The 27,599-nt window shown below is 39.7% G+C and overlaps 3 protein-coding genes across 11 annotated transcripts; 2 read left to right on the top strand and 1 right to left on the bottom strand.

Annotated features, from left to right (window-relative positions):
- Positions 1 to 699: 699 nt before the first annotated feature.
- On the bottom strand, positions 700 to 3,954 carry LOC119012349 (rho-related GTP-binding protein RhoB-like). The gene has a single exon (XM_037086081.1). It carries the CDS (start codon positions 3,803 to 3,805, stop codon positions 3,215 to 3,217), a length of 591 nt encoding a protein of 196 aa, XP_036941976.1. The 5' UTR covers positions 3,806 to 3,954; the 3' UTR covers positions 700 to 3,214.
- Positions 3,955 to 4,525: 571 nt separating this feature from the next.
- On the top strand, positions 4,526 to 21,375 carry pum2 (pumilio RNA-binding family member 2). Of its 9 annotated transcripts, none has more exons than XM_037086075.1 (23): positions 4,526 to 4,678; positions 6,172 to 6,535; positions 9,065 to 9,133; positions 9,888 to 9,993; positions 10,125 to 10,312; positions 10,409 to 10,581; positions 10,857 to 11,148; positions 11,233 to 11,326; positions 11,460 to 11,567; positions 11,654 to 11,799; positions 12,995 to 13,115; positions 13,304 to 13,444; positions 13,579 to 13,878; positions 13,981 to 14,208; positions 14,306 to 14,573; positions 14,710 to 14,839; positions 14,946 to 15,080; positions 15,221 to 15,358; positions 15,698 to 15,823; positions 16,115 to 16,186; positions 17,102 to 17,223; positions 17,981 to 18,173; positions 18,886 to 21,375. In XM_037086075.1, the coding sequence occupies exons 2-23, from the start codon at positions 6,185 to 6,187 to the stop codon at positions 19,015 to 19,017; spliced, it is 3,633 nt and encodes a 1,210-aa protein (XP_036941970.1). In that variant the 5' UTR covers positions 4,526 to 4,678; positions 6,172 to 6,184; the 3' UTR covers positions 19,018 to 21,375. The 9 variants fall into 9 exon arrangements, with proteins under 9 accessions (XP_036941970.1, XP_036941971.1, XP_036941974.1 ...); XM_037086076.1 differs by lacking the exon at positions 4,526 to 4,678 and adding an exon at positions 4,747 to 5,022; XM_037086079.1 differs by lacking the exon at positions 4,526 to 4,678 and adding an exon at positions 5,638 to 5,669 and having other exon boundaries at positions 10,221 to 10,312.
- Positions 21,376 to 21,904: 529 nt separating this feature from the next.
- Positions 21,905 to 26,595, top strand: LOC119012507 (syndecan-1-like). Its single transcript, XM_037086408.1, has 5 exons — positions 21,905 to 22,061; positions 24,311 to 24,389; positions 25,320 to 25,405; positions 25,498 to 25,606; positions 25,695 to 26,595. Exons 1-5 carry the CDS (start codon positions 21,996 to 21,998, stop codon positions 25,859 to 25,861), a joined length of 507 nt encoding a protein of 168 aa, XP_036942303.1. The 5' UTR covers positions 21,905 to 21,995; the 3' UTR covers positions 25,862 to 26,595.
- The last annotated feature ends 1,004 nt before the right edge of the window (positions 26,596 to 27,599 follow it).

The raw sequence follows: 27,599 nt of genomic DNA, 5'->3' as shown, positions 1-27,599 counted from the left end.
TAGCATCAGTGACACACGAGCTGTCTTTTTAAAAACAATGAAAATAATCATGGACATGGAGTCGGTTTGACAGTTGTTAGCAATAGTAAAAGGCGAGGTACTTAAATGTACTCACCCCTTGGAATACATGAATATATTTCTTCTAATGATTGCTATGACTGTGTAGTCATCAACAGTGGTGAAAAAAGTCACCTTATCCTTATCCCTGTTTAAGCAAAAGTACCAGAATAACAGTGGAGGAAGACAGCATTCAAAGCTTACTTAAGTAAATCTCCAGAGGTATTATCATCTGAATTTAAAACTGTATAAAGAACAAAATATCACTGAATTCTAATGATTTACTCATTAATGTAGTATTTTAATGCAACAGCTTGCAGTAGCTGTTTAAACTATGTAAGCATCCTCCTGGGCAGGGATGAAATGTAACTGAGTACATTTACTAAAAGCTCAACTTTGAGGTATTTGTACTTACTTTGAACCCCAAAACTGTACTTAAACATCTGTACTGATCAAAAGGTCCATATTGGTGGGTAAATACTGTATATCCTGCCAAAGCAGAAGGACACCAATGCAATGGATGATTACTTCACAAAATGTCAATGAAATTAATTTAATTGTCAGTTTATATACATTTCTTTCTTTCAGATTGTAACAAATGCCATTTGTCTTTAGAGTGAGAAAATCAAGCAGAGAGAAAAGTAGAGGTGGTGACACATTGATTCTTTTATTGACTTTCTCAAAACAGTACCACTTGTTCCCTTACATTCTGTATTGTTTTGCCTCACACAAATTTCCACTGTTCCTGAATCTCCCATTCAAGCCTTGAAATTATGTCATCACATTAACATAGTCATAATTTGATGAACTCTTACAAAACAAACACATTTGGCACATTTTCAGCATGTTTCTCTCATATTTTCCATTAAAAAAGCCAAATAAAGAAAAGGAGGAAAACTGCTTTATCTGACCATTGAATAATAACCTAACAACACTGGAAATCAGAGGCACATGAGGGGGGCCAGTGTGGGAAAATTAACCAGTCCAGCACAATGCATTCCTGTCCTGTAAGTCAGCAAAAAGCCCAGCAACAGGAGGCATGGAGGAATGTGACTTTTACACCACTCTAACTCTGGTTGGATTTAGAAAAGATACTCTTTTAAACGCTGATTTATCTCCACTATATGGTTACTTACTGAACCAGAGAGACATTTCAAGCAAATGTAGCTTTTTCCTCTAAAAGAACAACTAGCAGAGTGAATCCAAAAACCGGTTTTCCCCTGGAATCCCAGTGTAGCAACAGTCTCTGTAATCGATGTTCATAGCTGTCATTTGAACAAGCTCTCCCACCATTGTGTGAGAGGGCGGTAACACAACACTTCTGTGTAGACACAGATCAGACATGAGCTGAGAAAAATCAAACTTAAATACATTGCTTTCTGTTGCTAACTTCAAAGCTCCAACAATGTTTTTTGACCAAATAGAAGTACATTCACAGTCAAAATGGAAGACATTGAGTGTATTTTTCATCTCTCAATCAAGAACAATTGAGTTTTACTGCTGTGAAAAACCTTTAACACATTAGACATTTCATCAAGTATTTTAGTCAAAGGAATACCCTACTCTTGTTTAAGAGTGTGGTTTTAAAAACAAAACATTTAATACAGTTGAAGTGTTCAATTGCCATCAGATGGCTTCATCCCAAAATGAGTGTGCAAGCCCACTCTTCTTTATGTGACACTTTGTATGAAAAGAGTCCTCTTGTTGAAATATCGACCGCTTAATGGGAAATGAACCAGCAGCTAAAGAGAGAATGCCAAGCACGTCTCCTAAGTCTTCGCCTCAGAGAAAACTAGATGTAGTTGTCAAGAGATTAGAAAAAACATGGTGAGATGCTGTTATGTGCGTCAAATGATTAGATTAAAGGTGATCTGTAAAGGAAAAACATATCCCTTCCTCTGCTGACTGTAATATTTACAAGCTGCAGGCTTTCTCCTTCATTATTTCATAAAAGAAATTCATGTTTAAAATACTCCTTTCTCATGAATGTGCCACTGTAGCCGTTAGCAAGCGTGACATTTGGGGTAGAAGCGTGCTTAGCAAAATCTAAAGGTGCAGTATGTAAGAACTTCAGTTTAAAACACACAAAAAATAAGGGAAATTCTAAAGACCTTTTTGTATCCACTGAAGTTAGCATGCTAACCAATTAACCACAGCCTCTCCCTTTCTCGCAATAACAACCCCAGTCTGGACCACTAGCTGCACAGCTAACTGAGCTGAGCTTGTTTGGCATATCAGTTGAAGAGGTGGCCGATTCTTACATATTGCACCGTTAAAAAGGATACTTTGCGGTAGCTGTAAACGTGCAAAAGTACACTGGACAATGTGGTTAGCCCTTTTCAAGACTGGCCAACGTGTAGCCCCTCAGACCCTTAAATGGTATTTGTCCTGCTGCGTGAATACTACTCAACAACTTTCTTGGATATGGTACTGACTAACAATCCTGAGACAACTGATGTCCTCAACTGTAAACTTAAGCTGTGTCTTTATTCAAAATGGCGTAAAACATCAGAACAAACTAAACTGTACAGTGAACACCATGTGCGTCCTTGCACTAACTTGTCATTTCTATTGAAATAAAAAAACTGCCTGTGAATTGCTGTAGTGCTCAGGTGCTGTGCAATTTGCCAAATTAAATACAGTCATCTTACTAAACAAAGTGGACTTAAATAACCAGTGCAATTATTATTTTCTTTTTTTTACTGCTTTGTTTAAACTTGGCAGTGAGGCAGTGGCCTATGCAAACACTTTGAAACACAGAAAAAAGTGAGCAATTAAAATCTTGGCTCGAAAGCAGACCTTGGGATAAAGTCATGTCCAAGTCAGAAGGGGCCATTGTCCTTTTTTTGTTTTGTACCCCTCCACCTGTCAGATTGGGATCATGTGGTGTGACCCTCAGACAACATGCTGTAACCACACAAAAACACACACACATCGATATCAGATGGTTGCCAGTGTGTTTTAAAACAACTTGTTTGCAGTCATGGTTCAAGCAAGGTCGTGTGATTTTTTTTTTTTTTTAGGTTCTTCTTTTTTTTTTTCCAAGGGAGTATCCCAAACCGTGGTCACTGCCCCGGACATGTTCAGACACGGGTCCCGAACGTCTCGTCCCGTCTGGTCTGCGCGTCATCGCTCTCCAGAATAAAAAAGCGTCAATTCACATCAAAACACAACATTTGAGACAGCTTCCTGATGGCGTTTTCCGTTTCTGTAAGGCTGCCCGTGTTGCAGTTTCGAATACCTCCCAGATCCCCTCCTTGGTTTTGGCAGAGCACTCCAAATAGTCATATGCGCCAATGCGCATGGCCATGGCCCGGCCGTCCTCCGTCTTCACGGGCTCCAGCTTCAGCCGGGACAGCTCGTTCTTTACGTTCTCGTCGTTGCGCAGATCCTTCTTGTTGGCCACCAGTATGATGGGCACGTTGGGACAAAAGTGCTTCACCTCGGGGACCCACTTTTCGGGGATGTTTTCCAACGAGTCCGGGCTGTCCACGGAGAAGCACATCAGAATGACATCGGTGTCTGGATAGGAGAGTGGGCGCAGCCGGTCGTAGTCCTCCTGCCCGGCCGTGTCCCACAGGGCGAGCTGGACCTGCTTGTTTTCCACCTCTATGTCCGCCACGTACGTCTCAAACACGGTGGGGACGTACACCTCGGGGAACTCGTCTTTGCTGAACAGGATCAGCAGACATGTCTTCCCACATGCGCCGTCCCCCACCACGACAAGTTTCTTACGATTGTCTGCCATTCTCCTGCCTCTTTGCCTCGAGCTCTTCGCTTCGCATCCGCGGCACAGATGTCCCCGATAAACTCACCCCCACGGCTTCTTCTTATACTTGATATATACTTGACGTCTTCCGTGCGCCGCTCCCGTTTCCAACTCCAGTGAAATTTTTTACCAGTAACCAGTGCGATCTCTTTATAAAGCGCAGGGTGGTTTCCTAAATATAGCAATCCAATCGGAAATAGGGAGGTGAGATCACAGTGTGTAAAGGAAGAGGTGATTGGATCTCATCGGGTTTCCTTATGTTGAGGAGGGTCATGGACCACGAGGACCCACCCGACCCAGGATCAGCCGAAATTAACCAAATCTAACTGCATGATGATGCATTTGTTTTCTGTAACGCTCATTCTAATGGACTCCAGTTGTTTTACGTATTGTCATTAAAAAGAACATGATCCCACACCAGAAACAACGTTTTAAATCTGAGTTTTTTTTTTCTTTTCTCTTTGTTCCCGAGTCAAGCCCCCTATTTCCAATAAAACTGAATTAGCTATATGTGAAATAAGCACGCATTCAAAATGTATTTCATATGATGATGGCGATAATTTAGATGAATAATGAAGATGTCAAAGCGGATACAAAATACACGTTAAAAGATCCGTATGTTACCTTCACATTGTGTACAAAAGGTAAATGGGAGAAGCGCTCATTGACATTGTTATACGCATGTCTACGTAGTTCACGCTATTTACAGGGAGGGGGCACTAGCGTAGGCAAACTCCTAGCTCTGACTATCAAGCCTTGCTAAATCACCGCTCTCTCCAAGGAAACAAAACAATATAGAAATTGGCTTGACGGCGTGCAACAAGCATAGACCCTCTCTCGACACGACAACGCGTGAGTATCTCCTCATTATTCGTTCACATCGGCAGCAAAATACCCAAACCACGTATGATCTGAACGCGGCTACCGTGGTGCGAGTATTTCCCCTTTTGTTTAGCGGTTAAGGCCCCTCTGTTTGGAACTTGAAGGGGGGCCATGTTGTTTAGCCGCTGGGTGGTTTTTTGGTTGATGTTTTAGCTCGCACAACACCAACTTGGCAATTAGCGTCGGCTAGCTCCCACGCTAGCTATTTATGGTGCATTCGGCTCGTAGCGCGCAGCCAGTGAGGCATTTCGCGACGACAAACCGTGTTGTTTTCCGCACGACACGGCACCCCACTAGCGTACTGTATAACAATGGTAAATTCACGACTTAAACTTTGATGTCTAGCATCGCCAACCCAATAATAAACAGAGCAGGCCTGCAGCGGTTAGCATTAGCTCGTTAGCTAAGGATGTTGCTAATACTCAACCCCTGATGTTGTAATATTAGCTAACTAGCTAAAAAGAAACTTGGTCGATTTCCGCAAGTGCCTCTAAAATATTTGACTTACAGAATAATGACAGCCGTGCTGGATACGAACTGCTAGCTCCAATCCATTAAAACCACAATTTACGTAAATGACCACTGAAAGCCGCTGAGTTAGCTTCCTTGTTAGCAGCGGACTCGCTGGCTAGGTTAGCTAGCCAGTTTGCTGAAAGGTTTGCACGTCGGTTTGCCACAATTATCTATAATGTTGGACCTCTCGTTGTAGCTAGTTGCATATTTATTAACGCCAACGATATTTCTAGTCATGGCTAAAATTTGGGTCGTAGTGTTTAACGGCTTCGAGTCTCTTTTAAATCGTAACATTATAGGTTAGCTATTATCAACAGCTAGCTTAGACGCGGTTACCAACGTTAGCTAGCATTCTTGGTACTGCAAGCCATCAACGATTTTGTCCGTCTCTTTTTATCATTCGTCAACTAGAAAACCACTATAATAGGCACATGTTAATGCAAGCCACGTAAGTAAATCTGGATATTCAGGGCAACATTAATCAACGGTTCATCTTCAACATGAGAACAGTCATGGCATGAAATTAGCTACTCAGGAAATAGTCATGTCCCTGCGTGGAAAATTAAGTTATGACACTCACCCATGTAGCTCGTTTTTTTGTTTTTGTTTTTTTTTCGGTGCAAGAATTACCCTGGCTTCTACCTAAAATGTTGGTTTGTCGCAAGGCTCATACAAGAGTAAAACATGACACACAGTAATTTGCAGCTTTCATTACGTAAAAGCAGAATACATAAGCCTGTCATGTCATAATGGGTGCTTCATTGACTTGGATGTAAAAAGTAACTTAAATCACATGAGTTAATTGTTCTAGGCAGCCACTGTGAGAACTACAAACTCAAATATGATATGCATAATAGCAAGAAAGGGCCTGTACTAATTTTCATGTTAACAAAAATACTCTTGTATGTATCTCCCTTAATGACAAAATCATTATGTCCCGTCTTGTTTAGGCTTTCCCGTGGAATGAGCGTTCCATGCAGCATCCTAGGTATGAATGACGTGGCCTGGCAGGAGACAAGAGGTGGGATGCTGCATGCAAATGGTGCTCCTGAGACCGGAGGTGTCAGAGTTCATGGTGGGGGGCCCTTAGCCACAGTTGGAGGAGGTGGACAGGCTCCTGGAGTTCCACATTTACAGGGCATGGACAGGGTTGTCAACCCTACCCCAGGTACCCCGCAGCCTCCACTGAGTGGACGATCTCAGGATGATGCCACAGTTGGATACTTCTTCCAGAGGCAGCCTGGAGAGCAACTCGGAGGTTGCACGCCCAGCAAGCACCGTTGGCCGACTGGAGACGCCAATCATGTTGATCAGGTAAAGTGTCCAGTGATTGTAATGTAATTAGAGCACACCCACTTCTTTCACCATTCATAGAAATTGCCCATCAGACATGTGATTCACTCACGCTAACCCTAGAAGGCAACAAAATTAAGATGAATTCAAGGGACTCGGCATGATCAGTTATCAGTCAGGTTATAGCTGCTCTGTAGTGTCTTCCTGGTTCAGAGTTAGTGTTTGAATGCATGATGTGATGTACAGCCAAAACGGTAAGGCCCATTGGTCACCACTGACAATGTCTGAGTCACATGTTCAGTTAATCTGTGATGATTTCCATCAGGTGCCAGCCATTCATCAATTACCATCTCTTTTAGGCAAGGTTAATTGCAGTTTGAGCAAATGAATAGAGCTGCCGTGGGGTGCAGCAATACAAAGACTTGTCTTTACAATGACGAATGAATGTCGTCTCATAGAAAAATGGGTGTATGTAAGGTTTCCTGTACAATGTGTATAAATAATTTAGTAACCTCATTGAAGCAACAAAATCGAATTGTGTTGATAAGTGTATTTTTGGCTTCCTTATTTCCAGTGGTTGTTCCATTGTGACAGAGCAGAAGCAACGGTGATGTTCATTGCTGAGAATACAGCAGAGAAAAGACCCAAACAAAATGCTATAATTATTAAAATCTATAATTTACTCCATCTAGATTCATTTGTATGATAAATCAAAGGTGAGTCTGAGAACAAACTGCCTCCCATTAGAGCCCGAGTGATATTACATTTTTGTTATGAGAAGATACAAACAAACAGATACAATAAAAACACCTCTATAACATGACCAGATAACCTTTCCCTTGGCTGGCAACATAGAACAGACTAGTAAACATTTAATATCACCTTTTTGTTAAACATTTTTTCTCTTTAGACCTGGCCTTTTAAAAACAATGTGTTTTGCTGTAGAGAGAGTGTAGCCGGTAAAGGTGTATCGATACTGCATAAAGTTAATATTGAGGCTTTTTTAAGTGTTCAGTATTAATATAAATGGATATTTTTGACAAAACAAATGTATTCTGACTGTTTTGATTTTTACTTAATCCATGACAGACCAGCTGCACCTAATATTGTAGGTTATTGTGCTATATTTGTGATTCATACTTTGCTTTAAAGCTGTAAAAGTTTCAGTGAGCAGCATATCAACCTCTCCTTCATTTATTCATACTGTTCATTCTACAAATTAACATCAAATAATAATATAAACATATTTACAGATATATATAGATCAAGTATTATGTTTAGTCAAAGCTGTATTGTGTAAGTGTATTTATATGTATATATATATGTCTGTATGTATGTATGTATGTATATGTATTTTGATATCACCCCAGGCCTAGTGTTGAGTGCGCTAATGTCACATCTCCATGTCCCATTTATTAGTTTCTTGTTAGTCTCCTTTGCAGAGAATAAAATGTGAGACCGGTCCTTTGGCAACTGCATTAGCACAGCAGGGGTGTGACTTATGCCGTGACAGTTGGCCAGACTTTTAATATCCTGTCCTGCAGTATTTTATGGCCATACAGTATTTTATCAAACTTCAAAGTCATGGATTTGTGACTCAAATTGGACTTCCGGCAAAGAGTCTTACTGGTAGATACTAAGATAACTAGATAATTCTGGGAAAGCTAGAAAGGCTGGCCAAACAGACTTTGTTATATAAAAATGTTGGAAAAGCTAAAGAAGGAAATAAAGGTGTGTATATATATTCTTTGTTTTCTATTTAGTTTTATGGAGCTTCCACCAGACCTGACTGTTTAGTTTCTGATATATGGGGCCCCTCATCAAATAAACTCTGGTTAATATAGTTTTTCTGTTCTTTCTTTCTCTCTTTACCAATCATCAGTTGGATTTGTGAAAATGATACATTTGTAATTTCCTTGTTTGGGCCAGCCTTCTACTTATTGAATTGGGGAGTCACATGGTCTCTTAAGCTGTCTCAATCCAATAATTGCACAAAAGTCCCTCTTCAGTTGGAGTCCCCTTTTTCCATCATGTCTGAAACCTTTTGTTTAACAAGCCCTGTGTTTACATGCAGTGGAGTCAGAATGGTGTTATCACTCAGCCTGATGAAAAGAGAGATGCTATCTTTTGGCCTTCTCTTTTCTCTACCAGGGATACAATCTAGGTTCATGTTGCACTGCTGCACTTTGCCTGTTTTCTTTTTACCCCGTTAAATATTTATACGGTCTGACATGTATTGCTGCGTGCTAAGGATCTCCATTTGAGGGGACAAAGGCATAATGATTAGGCCGGGGTGAAGCTTTGTTTTTTGTATTAAGGCATCAATACTTTAATACATCAATCTTTTTTTGTGAAATGGTTGTGGCACTACTGTGTTTTTCACTTCACGTAATGTCATAGTGCTTGATCTGCTAGATGATTTTAATCTGTCATGTGTTGGTGACCTTCGAACATCTGTTAGGTGAAGATATCTGAAATACTAAGTGGAAGGCTACAAAAATGAGGAAAATATTCTGTCTATTTTCAATCAAGTTCCTCCATTTGTCTCAGGTCCGTGCTGTGGATGAAATGAACTATGACTTCCAGGCTCTTGCTTTGGAGTCAAGGGGAATGGGAGAGGTAAGTAGTTTTTGGTCCTGACATAGTCATTTTCTTCATTCTCTACAGTAATGAATTTAGAAGAAATTTTGTGTGAAACACTAGCCTGTCTACGTTTAAAAGGTGCCTTAAGACATCTTTGATCATTTTTATGTACATCGGATTAAGTGAGGGGAGGGCAGTTGTGACCAATGACACAGCAGGAGAGAGACACAAACCAACTCCCTCATGCTTGCAAGCTTACCAGGGTTGTTTTATGATTAGGGCTGTAAATCAATAGTTTAATCAAGATACACATATTATATTGATCCTATAACAATAATATATTTGATATTTTAAAGTCTGCCAGGTTAGGCTTTTGATAGGTTTAAATTGAGGTGACTGCAACTACATGAGACAATATCATGTGCCCATTTTACCGGATTGTACAGTTACAGAAGAAGTTAACACCCTTTCATCTCTGCTTTTAGCCATAAAAGGAAAACACTCCCAGTTTATCAATACTGCAAATTCTTCATGAAGGAGCAAACTACATTCTCAATAGCTCCCTTTTAAGTCTTCAGAAATATGTGACATGTATAGATTTTTGTCGAAGTGAGAAAATTCTGAGCTAGCTACTATAATACGATCTAATGTTTAAACTTAAGCTAACCACCAGACATCTTATTTTGAATGAGATGCTGTTGTTTATAGTGGCGTATTTCAATTATTACATTGCGTGTAGACATGTGGTGATCTTGCAGATGTTTAGAAAATATGTGAAATTTCTTTGTAGCTTCTGCCAGCAAAAAAGCTGTGGGATTCTGATGAGTTGGCCAAGGATGGAAGGAAAGGGATGCTTCTTGGCGAGGAATGGAGGGACAATGCATGGGGATCATCTCGTGAGTGGCTCCTTTGTTGTCTTTGTCTCCTATTTTCATGCAGCCTTTCTTTCTTCCACATAGGGCTTTTACCCAGGTATAGTTTATATACACACAACTGTTTAGATATTTGATCACAGCTTTTCATTCAGATCATTCAGTGTCTCAGCCAATCATGGTGCAGCGGCGACCAGGCCAGAGTTTCCATGGGAATGGTGATGCCAATTCTGTGCTTTCACCTCGCTCAGAAGGTGGAGGCCTTGGGGTGAGCATGGTGGAGTATGTCCTGAGCTCCTCCCCTGGTGACAAAATGGATGGTCGCTACAGGAATGGTGGATATGTAAGTCCAACTTCATTATCACTTCTTGCTCAAAAAGAGGGGCTTCATACAACAAAGGGAGGCACATATTCATGTCTGATCTTTGTATGAATACAGGGTGGTGGAGATGTTGACCAAGATGGGAGAGAGAAGAGTGATGCCCAAGAGAAAGTGTCCCCCTTTGAAGAGGACAAGAGCCCAGAGATGAAGGTGGGAGAGGAGAGTGATCCCACTAAAGCCAACGGAAGAGGCCTACTAAATGGCATGGACAGAGACTGCAAAGATTTTAAGTAGGTTTTTCCTTTTTTACAGTAACAAAGTAAACAGTTGTTTGATGCTTCACAATGATCTTTTTTTTTTTTTTTTTTTTTAATAATCCTATTTCAGAACTCCCAAAGCTATTTTAACTGGTCTCATTGAAGTTGTTGTGTTTGCATTTCAAGGCACAGAATCCCCAACATGATCAAAATGTCCAAATGCATGAGTGAAGATGGAACTAGTGGCTTGTGAGGCAAATTTTTGTACTTGACTCAAGTGCTGATCATTAACATCTTTTCCTTCTTAGTCCAACCCCTGGAAGCCGTCAAGCCTCCCCCACTGAGGCCATCGAGCGGATGGGTCCTAGTCAGACAGGTTTGGAGATGATGGGACAGCACCACCCACACCTCCAACAGCACAACCCCGCTCAAAACAAGGCCCCAGCTGAGGACTTCCAGAACCAGGAGGCCCAGAACATGGGAGGAATGGAGCAGCAAGGTGGTGTGGAGTCCCTCCAGTTCGACTATGCGGGAAATCAGATTCAGGTGGACTCATCGGGGACTCCAGTCGGATTATTTGATTACAGCTCCCAGCAGCAGGTTTGTTTAAGAAGCAAATGCACCAATCAAGAGCTCTAACAGCAAGTTTGCTGTTTTTAATTATTATTATTTTATTTTTTCCAGTTGTTCCAGAGATCTAATCCCCTGACCGTTCAACAGCTCACTGCAGCTCAGCAACAACAGTACGCCCTTGCTGCAGCCCAGCAGCAGCATCTTGGTAAGTCAGCTTTCTGTCACACTCGATGTGACCTGTAGTATAGTTTGTCTCAAATTGTCGAGTGATCTGTTGCATACTCATTTGAATGAGATTCGACATGGAAATAATGAATTACATTACCGTTATTATCCAGCTGGCCTTGCTCCTGCATTTGTGCCAAACCCTTACATCATCAATGCTGGCCCCCCTGGAACTGATCCCTACACTGCTGCCGGGCTGGCAGCAGCAGCCACGCTTGCAGGTGAGCACAGAGCACATTTTCAGATGAACATTCATTTTCATGATCAGATGTATTTGATGTGTGTGTAACATCCAAACCTTCCTCAGGTCCCACAGTGGTTCCACCACAGTACTATGGTGTTCCTTGGGGTGTGTACCCGGCCAATCTTTTCCAGCAACAGGCTGCATCAACTGCCAATCACTCAGCTAATCAGCAAGCATCCAATCAGGGACCAGGGCCTGGCCAACCTCAGGTAGGATGGGTGATTTATGATCTGAAAGGTGTTTTATATAAAGCAGGGCTCATTATGAACAAGCGTAACAACTGAATTACACTATTTCATAAAAACAACTCTGAGCTAATGTGGCCAGATGAGTACATCATTTCGTCGTAAAGAAAATTGCTTTTGTGCATACAAAACTACGATGTTCACAGCACCAGAGCTGCTCATCTTAAAAACAGAACATTACAACAACACTAAAATACCATTGTTAAAATCTCATCAGATTGGCTTTCCGTCCCTGTTGTGTTTTTGATTTTTGGTTGTCTTGTTTGTGTAATTTTGTTAAATTGACTTTAAAAGAGGGAACACATTATTTTTACTATGAAAACCATGTTGGTTAATGTTGTGCACATCCTTTTAAGCTGAAAAGGATATGACTTTGATAACAGTCTGTGCCAATATGTGGTTAAGTTAAGTTGACTGTAGTTCACAGTGGAGCAAAGAGGAACAATGGAGAAAGCTAACACTGGTTAAACTTGAGGTGAAGCTAATGTAACCTGATCATACTCACCAGGATGGATAAATTCACATGATATCTTATTTAAACCTGCGTAATGAAATGTTATATAGATAATCTTGATTCAAATAAGGAACCCCCGTGTTTCTAAGTATTAAGTGTGGGTGTTCTTCACAGACTTTGTTGAGCTTAACATGTCTGGATTATGTGCAGTATCTTCATTATAGAAGAGAACTGGGCATCAGGGCGCATTTCTGATAAACAATGAATGTGAAGAGCAGGTTCTTGCTTTAAAGTTTCAATCATCTTATTCTATCCACACACACGCACACAGAGTTAAACAAACAAGACGAAATAACCCGGTTCTAGATTTAATAGAAAGTTACTTTTTGTGTTTTTCTTCTTTTTAAATAAGGGATTTCTGTATTTACCCCACTGTCCTTGGGTGATATCATATACTTCAGAGTTTATCAACATTTTAATCAATAATCCGTGGCTTTGATGTTTATGTTGGTAGGCAACTCTCAATAAAGTCTGATCAAGCTGAACCCACTGAATCCAGATGAAGCATATTAACTTATCTTTGACTAGTTTTTTTTTCTTTACTGTAACATAGAAATACCTAATATTTTGAATACATTTTCCCAAGAGTTTTTGCAGCACTGGTGGAGCTTGTGGGTGTGACTATATCCTTACCTTTTCCTCCAGGTGATGCGTACAGGAAACAACCAGCGACCTCTTACACCTGGTCAAGGTCAACAGAGCCAGCAAGAATCTCTAGCTGCAGCAGCTGCTGCAAACCCTGCACTGGCCTATGCAGGAATGCCTGGTAGGTAGACCACCTAGAAACAAACTAACAGACAAACACAGTTGTCTTCGCTGCTTGATGTAATTTGAAGAGCTCTAAGTATAATTTGTAGTAATGTGCAAGACTTTTTGTCATTGAGTGGCCTTTCTGAATTGCTGTATATGTTATCTATAAATGCTGAATAATTTTTCTGCTCCTTATCTTTTCAGGTTATCAGGTGTTGGCCCCTGCAGCCTATTATGACCAGACTGGGGCCCTGGTAATGGGACCTGGTGCCCGAACTAGTCTAGGTGGGCCAGTCCGTCTAGTCCAGACCCCTCTCCTCATAAACCCTGCAGCAGCACAAGCTGGTAATTACTAGACATTATGCCTTTCAATGTGTGGATCCACTCCTCTCTGAGCTTATTTAATTAGTAACACTGGCAGCCATTCTGACCGTAGCTCTCTTTTTATCCTTCACGCTCTTCCTCTCTGCCTCAACCAGCAGCTGCGGTGTCAGCATCTGGCTCCGGTAACAACATGTCTGGTCCTCCAGCCAACGGACTGTACCGCTCAATGCCTCAACCTCAGCCCCAGCCGCAGCAGCAGCAGGCTCCCCCGCCCAGCAGTGGCCTGCCCTCCAGCTCTTTCTATGGCTCTGGATCAGTCCCCAATACGTCTCAGAGTAGTTCCCTTTTCTCACACACCTCTGCTGCACCACCAAGCTCCTCCCTGGGCTTCAGCAGTACCGGTGGCTCTCTTGGCGTTGGCCTGGGCTCTGCTCTTGGAGGCTTTGGCTCCTCTGGTCAGTGACTCAGCCACAAGCTACATGACCATTAAATAATGTGCTTATTGTTAAGTATCTGTTTACTTACACTGTTATGATTTTCTTTTCTTTTTCCTGCAGTATCCAGCTCTACCAGTAGCAGTGTGTCTCGCAGGGACTCCCTCTTGGCAAGTTCTGACTTATACAAACGCGGCGGCAGCAGTTTAACCCCCATCGGCCAGCCCTTTTACAACAGCCTGGGATACTCGTCTTCACCCAGTCCTATTGGCCTCACACCAGGTCACTCCCCACTCACTCCTCCCCCCTCTCTGCCCTCCTCTCATGGATCTTCCTCTAGCCTTCACCTAGGTAAGCCTAATATTCATGTAAATGGTGACTTCATTTTAAGGTCTGTCAATATACATAACAATTACATTGATCATGGTCAACTGCTTTGTCATCTTAGGTGGCCTGACCAATGGCAGCGGGCGTTACATTTCGGCAGCACCTGGAGCTGAGGCAAAGTATCGTAGCGCCGGAGGGACATCCAGTCTATTCAATTCCAGCAGCCAGCTGTTCCCTCCCTCTCGACCCCGCTACAGTCGCTCCGATGTCATGCCGTCCGGACGTAGCCGCCTACTGGAGGACTTCAGGAACAATCGCTTCCCAAACCTCCAGCTCCGTGATCTACCTGGACACATGGTGGAGTTCTCTCAAGACCAGCATGGATCCAGGTGGCTCAGATGTGCTTTTTGGCATAAAAAATGCTACTTGATGGGGCTCTTTTTACTGTAAACCTAAAACAAGGAGTGCACTGCATTGGTATTTTAATTTTCCGTCTCTGCTTTTTCTCCAATCTTGTCTGTCTAGATTTATCCAGCAGAAGCTTGAAAGAGCCACTCCTGCTGAGAGGCAGATGGTGTTTGGAGAGATTCTGCAAGCAGCGTACCAACTGATGACTGATGTGTTTGGAAATTACGTCATCCAAAAGTTCTTTGAGGTTGGGACAGTTTAAAGTTAGCCTTGGTGTCATTTCTGTTTTGCTTGAACAGAGACTCTTGTTCTGTTGCATCTGTGGAAAATAGAGTTTGTTTTGTGTCGGTTAGTTTGGAAGTGCAGACCAAAAGCTGGCTTTGGCAACACGTATCCGTGGACACGTCCTGCCCCTGGCTTTGCAGATGTATGGTTGCAGGGTCATTCAGAAAGCCCTGGAGTCGATTTCCTCAGACCAGCAGGTAATTGTAAGTGAGATTTCACTTATTTTTCACAAAGTTTCTGCTAACAATGTTGTAGTGAGCTCTTCTTAAAGTCTCTTTCTCTATTTTCAATTTAAACACTGACCTCTGTAGTAATGGTCCTTATTTACTTCACTTCACTTCAGAGCGACATCGTCCGAGAGCTTGATGGTCACGTCTTGAAGTGTGTCAAGGACCAGAATGGCAACCATGTGGTTCAGAAATGTATTGAGTGTGTCCAGCCGCAGGCCCTGCAGTTCATTATTGATGCCTTCCAGGGACAGGTGGGTTTATTATTATAAGCAGTTACTCAGCTGCCAGACATTCCCCTTATAATCTTCATATTTCCATTCCCACCAATTTAAAAGTGTGTTTTTAAAAGACCTGTTGAATGAATGAATCTAAATGTTTATTTCCTTTGACTGAAACCAAACCAAAGGGAAAAAAAAAAAAACTTGGATCCATACCATGAACATTAAACAGTGTCCGATTATTGAATGCAAATTAATCTTGGAGACCATGAGTTATTAGAGTTGAAAAAGTTTTTGGAAGAATCAGTGTAATATTACCTATTTAATCCAGTGTATCCACCTAATTTATATTTATCAATTCTTCTTTTGCAGGTGTTCGTGCTCTCCACACACCCTTATGGCTGCAGAGTCATCCAAAGGATTTTGGAGCACTGCACCCAGGAGCAGACTCTGCCCATCCTGGAAGAGCTGCATCAGCACTCTGAGCAGCTGGGCCAGGTGAGCACATCCGTCTCCAGTCTTGTTTCCTTTCTTAGCCTATGTTGTTTGCAGAAGTCATTTTTTTACGTTTGCTAGATGTGACTGATGGTTGTTGAGAAATGTGTATTCGCATGTGTCCTTCATGTTTTCAGCGTTCCATATTTTCAGCCTGTCATTGTTCCTGTGTAGTTTGTGGTCTTGCTAAGTGTAACGTGTAAGGATGAATGTAAATGTGCTGTTAGCTGTCATTACATCTGACATATGTGATTATTTAAACACCCACCCTGCCCCCTCACTTATTCCATCTAGAAATATCAAGGCGTATCATTGGAGATGACACCCAAAACATATTATACAGTGTCCCGTGATGCACTGTTCAAGGTCAGAGCAATTTGCCTCTCTCGCGGATGTCCCCGTTCTCCCTTCCTCTTCCCCCCCCTTTTTTTTTTTAAATCTTTTCTCTTATAAACAATCTAATTTAACATTTAGATAGTTCTCCAACTCCCAACTTCTTTTACAGGCCTTCTCCTAACCCACTGAGCCGCCTTTTTCTCACCTTCTTCCCTCTCTTGCTTTATGTCACAGAGGAAATTACAAGGCACATGCTTCCCTGCTGTCTGATGATCCCTCTTTTGCCTCCACCATCTCTTGATCAATCTGTTTTTCTGTTTTCTTCTTGATTTCCATGTAATTATTTGATAGAAGATTTCTGGGAGTTTTTAAAGTCTTTGGGCAACTAAAATGTTTGTAAATCTCTTCACCTTGAGTACTTTGAAGTCCAAGAGCTAAAGAATGCATGTTGTTAAAACAGATTGACAGGAAATGGATTTGAAGGCTAATTAATTAAAGGTGGAGATGTTACCTACCCAACAAATTACTTCAAAAAAAGATCAAGTCAGTGTGGTATTATTTGTTGCTTGGTCAGGTGAGTTCTTGTCTCCATCTTGTCACACTAAAACCACACCCATAACTGTCTATCACCCATTTCTGAAGGGGCAAAGATGCTATTGGTTGTGTTGTCTGGTCAGCAGCACTCCAAACCAGCAGCATCTGTTTTGTCTGACCTTCCGCAGTGATGACGTAAGGGTTATTTGTTAGACTACTGATGGGGGGTGTCACTCATTCGTCTATCTGTCATTGTAGAGATGCATGATTATCTCACACCAATTAAGACCAATGGTGAAAAGTAGTGCATGAGTATCAATAAATAAAGGGTGTTGCACGTAGTCCTTTTGTGATTAATTTCTATTTCACTGGCTGTTTACCTTGAGCTCACGCCTCCACTGCCTCCTGCAGGATCAGTACGGGAACTACGTCATTCAGCATGTTTTGGAGCACGGCAGGCCAGAGGATAAGAGCAAGATAGTCGCAGAGGTTCGTGGGAAGGTTCTCGTCCTTAGCCAACACAAATTTGCAAGGTAAGCTATGTTTTAGGCCTGCAATTAATGTTTATTGTCATTGTTGATTAGTTTCTCAGTTAATTGATTGGTTATTTGATCTGTACATTTTTAGAAAATAGTGAAGGTAATGTCAGTGTTTCTCAAAGCTCAAGATGGCGTCCTAAAATATCTTGTTTAGACCACAATCCCAGGTTTCTGTCACAGAGGAGGAAATAATTCAGAAAATATTTGCATGTGAGAAGCCAGAATCTGAGATTTTTGACTTGTTTATTGCTGTTAGTTACTCCAATGGTGATCTTTTAATACTCAACAATAAATCACTGAAACAATTGATGTAAATCTCATCAATTTGAAAAAAGTTTTATTTTCACCATTAATGGGGAAAAAATGTACTTGCCATTCTTAAGGTTTTTTCTGAATTCACAGTTCATTGATAACTACATTGAATTATCTGCTGAAATATCATGTTAAGAAAATGTAATTTAGGGCATAAGATTGCATAAAAAGATAATAAGCCTTGTGTACAGTGTGTTAAGCACAAAAGCATATTGGGAAAGTTATTGCAGTGAGAGACTTAAAATGTTTCTAATGATACATTTTCGATACACCACCAGCTGGTTCATCTTTAGAACACTGATTCTACAGGCCTTGTCATTATTATGTATAAATAGATTATGAAAAGCATCCATCAGGACATGACCATGACAGTGCCACAACTCTTTCATCTCAGTTATGAATTAATTTGTTTATAAAAGCTTTTCTCTTGTGTCCTTAGTAATGTCGTGGAGAAGTGTGTGATCCACTCCTCACGTGCAGAGAGAGCTCTGCTGATCGATGAAGTGTGCTGCCAGAAAGACGGACCCCACAGCGCCCTGTACACCATGATGAAGGACCAGTATGCCAACTATGTTGTCCAAAGAATGATTGACATGGCAGAACCTGCTCAGCGCAAAATCATCATGCACAAGGTTGGTACACCTCTAAGTCCCTGTGATCACAAGGATCTTAAATTAGGGGGCTTATATGAAACAGCTGGTCAGAGTTTAAACCTTTGCCTTAGAGAATTCATATTTGGACTTTGAAGAGATATAAAGAAAAAATCATCATAAAAAAACACTACACCAAAGATTTTATATAACCTTTTTATTGTCCAACATCAGAACATTTTAATGACATGGACTTGATAAGACTTGTTTACCAATTTTACCAATACCAAAGTGTTGTACGGTTCCAGTTGGTTCATCTGTATGCAGTGTCTAATATTTTTTTGTAACCTTCTTTTATGTTTAATGTAGCTTTGTAATGTGAAACTTTTGCTGGAGGGGAAAAAGCTGTAGGCAAAATTGTGAATGTTTTTAAATGCTTAAACAGACATAAAACTTAAGTTGTAATTATTTTTTTAGAGAAAGCCTTTGTGATTTGAATACTGCACTTACAAGTTCTGTGATTTCAGTTTTTATGATTAATGTGCAGCTGCTGAAGAAATAAATTCAGTTCATAATGAAACTTCCACCAGTCACTCTAATCAGTGTGAAACAATGTTGGTTAATCTATGGGCTCTTTGCATGAACAATGACTTTAATTGACTATCAATATTGTTGTAGATAAAGTAATTGATTAAATAAAAATCACTTTAGCTAGTTGTAATTTGCTGACTTTTGCCTTTTCTCCTTTTTTCAGATCCGGCCTCACATTGCCACTTTACGCAAGTACACCTATGGGAAGCACATTCTAGCCAAGCTAGAAAAGTACTACATGAAGAGTGGATCCGAACTGGGTCCCATTGGTGGCCCCACGAACGGCCTTATGTAGTGACATCAACGTCCTCAGTCCCCTAAAGAAGTAGAGGAGTTGGAGCTCCAGACCCCCTGTTCTGTGAGAGACGCTCCTTGGCCATAGGGGTTAGCCTTTGACACCCTTTGTCGTCCCTTTTTGGGGGGGGAATTACCAAAAATGAAATTTAAAAAAAAAAAAAAAAAAAGACAAGTCAACTTCACCTAAGAACGCTGTGACAACTGAGCCCTGCCACTCTGCCACCCCTGGTGCCGGTCCCCAGCGTGGACCCCAGGGGACGCATAGTCAGCAGGCCGACTTTTCCTGGGTAAAGCACAAGCCCATTGTTAATGATGTAATTGATGTATTTGACTGGTTTTCATATTATCTTGTACATTTAGTTTTTTACCTTGTAAATTCTCTGTAGAAAAAAAACTTATTCACATTTGCTGAAATTTACAATTCCTACAATTAACACCAGCAAGTGATTTTATAAGGCTAAACTGAGTGATCCTTTTTAAACAAAAGAAACAATTCCATTTGTTTTTGTAACCAGACTTATTATGTCAGCTGTTCTAATTAAGTCTAGGCAATTGAATATTATATTTATATATTATCTCATGCACAGTAAAAGTGTTTTCCCATGCCAAAGCAGCTGATGGATTAGTTTTCAGATAGCACTACATAGTATGGATGGATATAAACTCCTCCGTCCACAGAGAGTACTATGTGTCACGTGCCACAGTCACCCAGAGGTCTTCGAGACCGCTTTCTATGAGCTTTGCTTTCGGGGATCGGTGCTTCAGTCTAGGGTGGTGTTTCCCAGTGGTGGCTTTTTCTTGCCTACCTGATGTTTTCGGTACTAATTACTACAGACTGACCAACCTGAGCTGCTGCATCCTCTGAGCCCCATTCGAGCCGTCGTTCCCTCATCAAGGTGATCACTCGGAGTTTATGCAAGATAAAAGCTACCATTAACTTATAGATGCAGACAGAGCATGAGTTTGGGTTGTACAGCAGGCGTGTAACCTGGTATAATCTTAACATGAATTGACTGTAGTGTGTGGGGGGGGGGGGCTTTTTGTGGGGATAGTGGGGGTGGGAGTGGGCTATGTGTTGGCATGCTGTGACAGGTTTTAATCCTTGGAATGAATTTTTTTCTTTATCATGTTTTGTGTAACATCTTATCTGTCTTGTAGTTTTGAGATGAACACTGCCCTAGAAAACGGTATCTTTCTGTACTGAATAATCATCTCTTGCGTAGAAGTAGTTTAGCGATGTATAGCATCTTTATGTATGAGTAACTTGTTGCTTTTGGGTAGGGGGCTTTGCAGCATTGATGGGACCCCCACCGCCTGAAGGTCAGAGTAGTCGATTTAGAAAAAAAAAATGTTGTGGAGTGGAGCTTGTCCCAGCTTTGTACATCTGAGGTGAAATGAACTAGAACTAGTGGGATGAGTTGAAGAAAGGGATGCTGAAAGAACCTTTTTTTTATATGGTTCTGTTTTTGTTTTATACGTTTCTTTTCCTTCGGGTGGATATGCAAGTGCATTGGTGGAGGCTGGTGGGGCCATTGAAAGCTATACAATTCACCTGTAATGCTCGTAGTGATGGCTTCTTTGCTTCATATGAATAATTGTAGAATACATGTAGTATATGTGCAGTTAATAAGTGTAAGATTATTAGTTTAATTGAAAAAAGAAATGTCTAGTCGTGGTGTTTGACAGGCCTTGCTCTAAATTTGTAGTGATGCTTTTATTTCGTCTGTACAGTTGTACATTTGTAAACGTTTATGCTGTAAATGGGATGTCTTTTACACTTTTTTGGGGAGAAAAAGGCAAAAATGTGCATTTTGATGTGTGTATATTCATCACTCCTTTCCCCTTGAATATAATGTATACAGTTTTATTTGATCAAGTGTTATTTTAAAGAAAAAAAACTTTATGGCTTCACAATCTGGCATGATTTTTGTTTTTAATCCGCTATGGGAAAGGCCAGCCTCTATTTGTACCAGAGCTGTAACATCCACTGTTGATAGTCTTTCTGATGTGTGACAGTTTAAAAAAAAAAATAGATTTAAAAAAAAAACACTCTGTACTAAAACTGAGGCTGCATTTAGTCCTCTCTGCTACCATGGAAACTTCACAGGATATGACAAGAATTATTTTTGTACAGAAGAGTGCTGTATTTTGGAACAGCTACTACCTTGTAAGCAAACGCAATGTAAAATATTGTCAATTATATAAATATGAACATATGAGTTTTGTCACACTGTCAAAGTCATGTACATTTTCAGGTGGCCTTATGTACATTTCCAGATGTTAGATGAAGAAAAAAACTCATTTTTGGAAGCAGAATTGTGACTATGTATGATTAAACTGTTCTTCTAACATTTGACCAGCATTGTTGTGGTTTTTCTCATAGTTTGATTAAAAAAAAAAAAAAACAAGCTTGCTTTTTCTCATTAGGATTTAAATAATCCTGTAAATCCTTTTTTGCCATAATGCAATGTCTGTCAAGTATTGTTGTGCATACACATTTTTCGTCACAAGCCAGATATTATTCCTTGAGAAATGAGTAATAAAATGAAAAGTGAATGTGGTCTATTCTGGGCTGAGAACCATCCTCCAGGCGTTTCCATGTAATCCATCTGACAAACCAACCAAGGGACACCTTTGAAAACAAAACCTCCTTGGTGGAGGTAATTTTCACAAAGAACCTGAATTTCAGGTTTTCAGCACATGCAAAGCAAATGTAAGTGTAAATAAAACTACATAAAGGACATGAAACAAAGATAATGCATAAAATGTACAACACAAAGTCGAAGTAAGGTTAAATGTAATTTAAACGAATAAAAAGTGTTTTCTCCAATGTGTGTTGTAAACGTCATCTGCCTGATTTATTGGTGGGCGTGGTTTGAGGCAGCTCGGCAGAGGCTCGAGGTTCAATAAGATCACCTGCGGAGGATCTCGTAGAGGAAGAGCATTAAACAATCCGGACACCAACCCCACTGAAACATGAGGAAACCTTTAATTACCTCTTTATTCTTTACCTTTGTGTTTATACGTCCAGTTTACACGACGGTAAGTCATTTCCAGTTTGTCCATCGTACATTATTTGATTTTTTTTTTTTTTTTTTTTTTTTTTGCAATGTTTGCAACGTGACTCACTCTGCACTCACCTTTCTCACTTCCTGAATTTAGCCTACGACATGGCAAGGTGTGTTTATTTACGACATGATTTTTCACTATATTCTGTGTTTTTGTTGATTTAAACCTGAAATAGTTTCAGGTACAGCTGCCCATAATTAATTTACAGGAGTCGGATTTGTGCATGTGCATTTGCTTCTTCGTGTCTATTTTATTTCAATGTTGGCTACTTTTCCTCACATTTTTTCCCCGCTTCGACTTTCAGACAAAATAAGACTCCAGAATTGTAGATATCATGAACAATGTTAAAGAAAATATCTAAAGGTACTACTTGAGAAAAAGAATAGATAACTTGTAAGAATATTGCTTTGGTAAAAGTAAAAGTCTTCAAGTCTCAGATTTTTTTTTTTGTTTGTTTGGGTTTTTTGTTTTTTTTACAGTATATACGTGTATAAAGTAGCTTTATGGCAATCAGTGTACTTTAAAATAGTAGAAGTAAACTTATATATGAATGTATACTGTAAATGTATAAGTTTTTCTTATTTAGATAAAGATGCTGATAAAAAAAAATCTAATTAAAAATGCACTACTACTACTTACTACACTAATTTGCTCCAAAGTGGAGTGGAAGTGTAAAGTAGCAGAAAAGTAGCAGCTTTTTGGATTTCCATTAGAAATTACTAAGCCTACATGCTTATTTCATAGAAACAGATATAGCTCTACCATTAAATATATTTAATTGTTAGACATACTGTTGAGACATTAAATACAACATATATTCAATTACAAGTAAAGGTACTTGACGTTCATAAACAAGTTGGATTTACTTGGCATGACAACAGTAGGCTGCAAGTACTCCTTATGAAGAATGATCCCATTCCCTTTGTCCCTTATATATATATATATATATATATATATATATATATATATATATATATATATATATATATATATATATATATACACACACACACACAAAATGCTTAAAAACCCTTCATTAAAAGTAGGAGTTCTGATTTAAAAATACTATGTAGACACAAAAAGTGTCATTTGACACCCCTATCTGCTGAATCCTCCTTTCCATAGCAGAATGGATTTATCTCTAAAACATTTGTCCTTTTAGGACTGCAACGGATTGTTATATTTATTGAGTATTTGTTTAGTCTAAAAAATTGAAAAATCGTTGCCCAGATACCAGGTAATGTCTTTGAATTGCGAAAACAGAAATTTGAACTAATGATGATTAAAAAAAGGGCTCCAGAATATTGTTTTATTATTTGTCATTTACACACCAAAATAATGCAATCAGAGAGCACAGGTTAAAAAATACCAGAATCCACATTTAAGTCTAGAACGTAATGGAAATGTTTTGTTTAGTTAATTAGGTTAAATTGCAAGTCAGCACAACATTTGCTGCCTTGCAGTTTGTTTCCAGCAGGAAATTTTAGCGGCGTGCACAGCTGAGCAGGACAAACACCAATATACCTGATTCAGGAAGTACCTCAGGCACATTTTATCTTCTGGCAGGGACTTTTACAGTATGATTGTTTATGACAGAATGTTATTCCCTCTGAGTAATCAGCCGTCCTGTCTGACAAAAAAAATGGTTTTATTCCTCCACGCCCTCCAAACAATTTCAAATATTCACCCACAGTCTTAAAACTAGTTGTCACCTTTGAGCAAATTAAATCCAGTTCTCAATTCAATTGCCTCATTTTTAAGACGGTGTTGAACTGTGAATACAAATTGAAAAGTAAAATATGGATTGTTTACTTGAAGCAAACTTCCACTTCAAACACTCATACAACTATAAACACTCACTGAACATGACAAATGCAAATGTCTAACAAAACATTCTGAGTTTCTCTCCTGCTTTACAAATGGGTGGAGTGATAATACCATTTAATGCAGGCTGTATTCTCTACTCATTACACTTTATTGTTGATAACAGTGTGATCACCTGCGTCATTATGGGTTTGTCAGCTACAGTACGCATTGTGTGCACGTCTTTCTTCAGTGGGACTTTGTATCTGAGACATGACTCGTTTCTTTATTGCCCTCTTAAATAAAGTACAGGCTGGATTCACCTCTTGTCTGTCTGATAATAAGAAAGGAAACAGTATTTGCAGTGCTGTTACTCAGTGTCTTTAAACATTATTATTCCCTTTTCTCCATCATAACAGTTTTCTGGCCTTCCTGAAGACTTGGAGGGATCAGGATATGACCTGGAGAGTTCTGGTTCAGGGGAGGGGTCAGAAGAAGGTAATGTTGAGTACCAAAAAGTAATTGTGATTAGGTTCAGACACTGATACCAATATGAGACATTGCTCTAATAAAGCCAACAATATGTAATTGTTTGACCCCAAAGCAAAGCACCTACTACTTCCCTGTAGTGTCCTGTACAGCTGTTTGCAACTTAAGATGGCAATAGATCAGGTTTCTGCCTCAGCGTTTAATAATGGTATAAATATTGATTGCACTATGAAATGGATACAGAAAAATTAAACTCAATCACTACACAGTTTTGTCTGTCACTGGGCATGTGGGAACAGGAAAGTTGACTGGCAGTCATTTTTGTCTTGTGTTGTCTGCGACTCTGAGGGGAAAGGAAAGGATCCAGCTGTCCTTGCAACAGCAGCAGCAACAATGCTACCTCTTACAAATGCTAGTGGGGAAAAGTTTTCTGTTGCCACCTTAACAGATTTTTTTTTTTTTTTTTACTGCACAATGAAACAGTGTCCATTAAAGTATGTAACGTCAAGCATGTCAGCCAGCTTTATTGACATGTCTTCCTTATCGGTTATGACTGTCCAACTAGATACGGCAGCCATTCTCGTTTTCATATTTGGTCTTGTTATGAAAGTTTTAAATCGGAGCCAGGCCGATCATGTCACATCCACACAGGGTTAGCAATAGTCAGCTGTCAATAGATAAATATGAGGTGCAGAAAGTACAGATATTTGTGTTAAAATGTAGTGAGTAAAAATAAAAAGTTGTCCGAAAAATAATAAAGGACAGATACCTAAAAAAATCTACTTAAGTAAAGTCATCAAGTATTTGTATCATATTGAAGTATATTGTCCTTTACTTAAATATACTTCAATATAGTACAAATACTTCATTGAAGTATATTGTATGTTACTTACCACCTCTTAATATATATTTCATGCTCTCTTTTCTGCATCTCACTAGGTGGAATTATAAACATCACGGTCGACCCCAGCATCAAAGATGTCAGAATATTTGCAGTGAACACCAAAGGGGGAACCCAGAATACTGTACGGCACATGACTCCTTTTTACAACCTCACTATTTCTTCCCCTTATAATGTGGCAGGCAGAGCAAGAACTGTTCGTTCTTTTGTCTTCAGGGTTCTTCAGACCTGAACTTTGACAACTCGCTCTGGTCTTCAAAAGACAGCGGATTTGTCGTCATGGCAAACAGCAAGAGTTTCTTGGAGAGAAAGGAAATCCTTGCAGGTGCTTTGGAGTATAATGGTACACTAAATTTAAGAGAGCGACTACTATAAATTTGTATGCCAACTGTGAGTTGTGTTATTGTTTACAGGTGTTATTGCAGGAGGAGTCGCAGGAGTGATATTTGCAGCTGGGCTGGCTGGATTATTAATCTACAAATGGCAGAAGAAAGCTGAGGAAGGATATGTGCTGGGTCAGCAGAGGGCTTCAGATGAAGATTATTACAGACACAACAGGGATGAAATTTTTGTTGTTTAGTGGTCCACATGTTTTAAAATCAATGTTTTCTCATTTCTGTACCATGGGAAATACTGTGTATTATTGGGGGGGGTGGGGGGGGGGGCTGCATGGGGAATGACAGTTATCGTACTAAATGAAAACATCTCTGCTGGTTTTCATTGATAACTTATTTATATTTATGATTTAAAAAATGGGAGTTGTTTTTATTCAACAACTATTCCGCTGACTATCTTTTACAAAGCCTACTTTGTTTGACTTATGCCTGTTTAGACATCCTCTCTGACTAGTGTGAGTATACAGAAAATGCTTTACAGCCCTCCCTTTTAATGGTGGACATGTTTGACTTGATGACAGAGTACATAAATAAATAAATAATGGGTGAATACCATTTAGCTACCTCAGGTTTTCAGGGCCCTGATAATGTGCGTGCCTTGAATAGAAGATTTTGAACGGAGATAATCAAGGTTAATAGTCACACCTTTGCATTTCCTACTGCGGCTCGTCCAAATGTCTGCTGTGAAAACACCCCTTGACTTTTCCCTTCTGTTCCACATAGGTGCCTTTCAAACACTCAAGCATGACTAATGACCTCATTTTTAAAAAAAATCCTGTGTATAGTCCTGGTGATACCAAAATGATTTGATTCGCTATGTTAAGTACGGAAACCTTGGTGTTATACCCTATTATAGTTGATTTGGCTAATTTATCCATGATAAATGAATAAACAAATAAAAATGATGAGGTAATGACAATAAGCTGTTGCAGTGTTGCTTATTTTAAGGTCTAGATATGTGCAATGAAATATTTTTGTAGTTTGTAATTGTTTAATGAGCTTTATCACAATTTTAATCGAGGATATCATTCACATGCTATTTGCACTGTGTAATATACTACTTAGCTGTTTCTGTTAGTCTTAATGCATGTATGGTTTTATTAGTCAATAATTAGTCATTACTTTGATGTGGTTAGGTACAATGTTATTTGGTAAAATATACCATTAACACTATATAAAGGTAGATAATAAAAACCTTAAGAACAGTGTAATTTTCTGGCATCAGTATACTTGAGTGCAAAAAGTACAAGTAAAAGTAAATTATACATATATTTACATGTATATATAAACTGTATATCATAGGTCGACCATTGTACAGATCTGAGGTCCAGCATTTTTGTCATTATCAGAATCAGTGTTTTGTTTATTTGTTTTTTAAATCTGTTTGCTGAAAAAAGAACTGATGTTAACATGTATTTGTCTGGCTCTGATACAGCCTGTAATCCACAAAGTAACTATAAACTGCTGTTATACATGAATAAATGTAGCAGAGTAAAACGTAGTAAAAAGCAGTACATGGAAATACTTGTGTAAAGTACATACCTCAAAATTGTTTTTGAGTAAACAGACTTGGTTACATTCCATCACTGCTTCAGACTTTGAACTGCAGGATGTGGCCTCAAGATTAGGTTAATAATGTGTGTGATACCTCTCAGTTTGCAGTATTAGATAAAAACAACTGCATTTAATAAATTACTCCAAGATAATTCCCCAGTATAAACACAGGCCTCAGGCCCCTGGGGACCTGGGCTCCCGGAGCAGATAAATGCTAAACTAATTTATTTACTGAAGAATTTTCATCTGGCTTGCGTATACCGGAGCCGAAGCCTATTGGTCGTAATTACAATTACTTCACGGTTATTGGTTAAACTCCCTGTCAGTCAAAGTTAAGCCTCGGGACCCCGCCACTTCCGGCCTGTCAGA

Source organism: Acanthopagrus latus, chromosome 22 (genome assembly GCF_904848185.1).
Source record: "Acanthopagrus latus isolate v.2019 chromosome 22, fAcaLat1.1, whole genome shotgun sequence".
Classification (NCBI taxonomy): domain Eukaryota; kingdom Metazoa; phylum Chordata; class Actinopteri; order Spariformes; family Sparidae; genus Acanthopagrus; species Acanthopagrus latus.
Note: the sequence above shows the minus strand (reverse complement) of the source record. Positions and strands in the feature narration are given on the sequence as shown.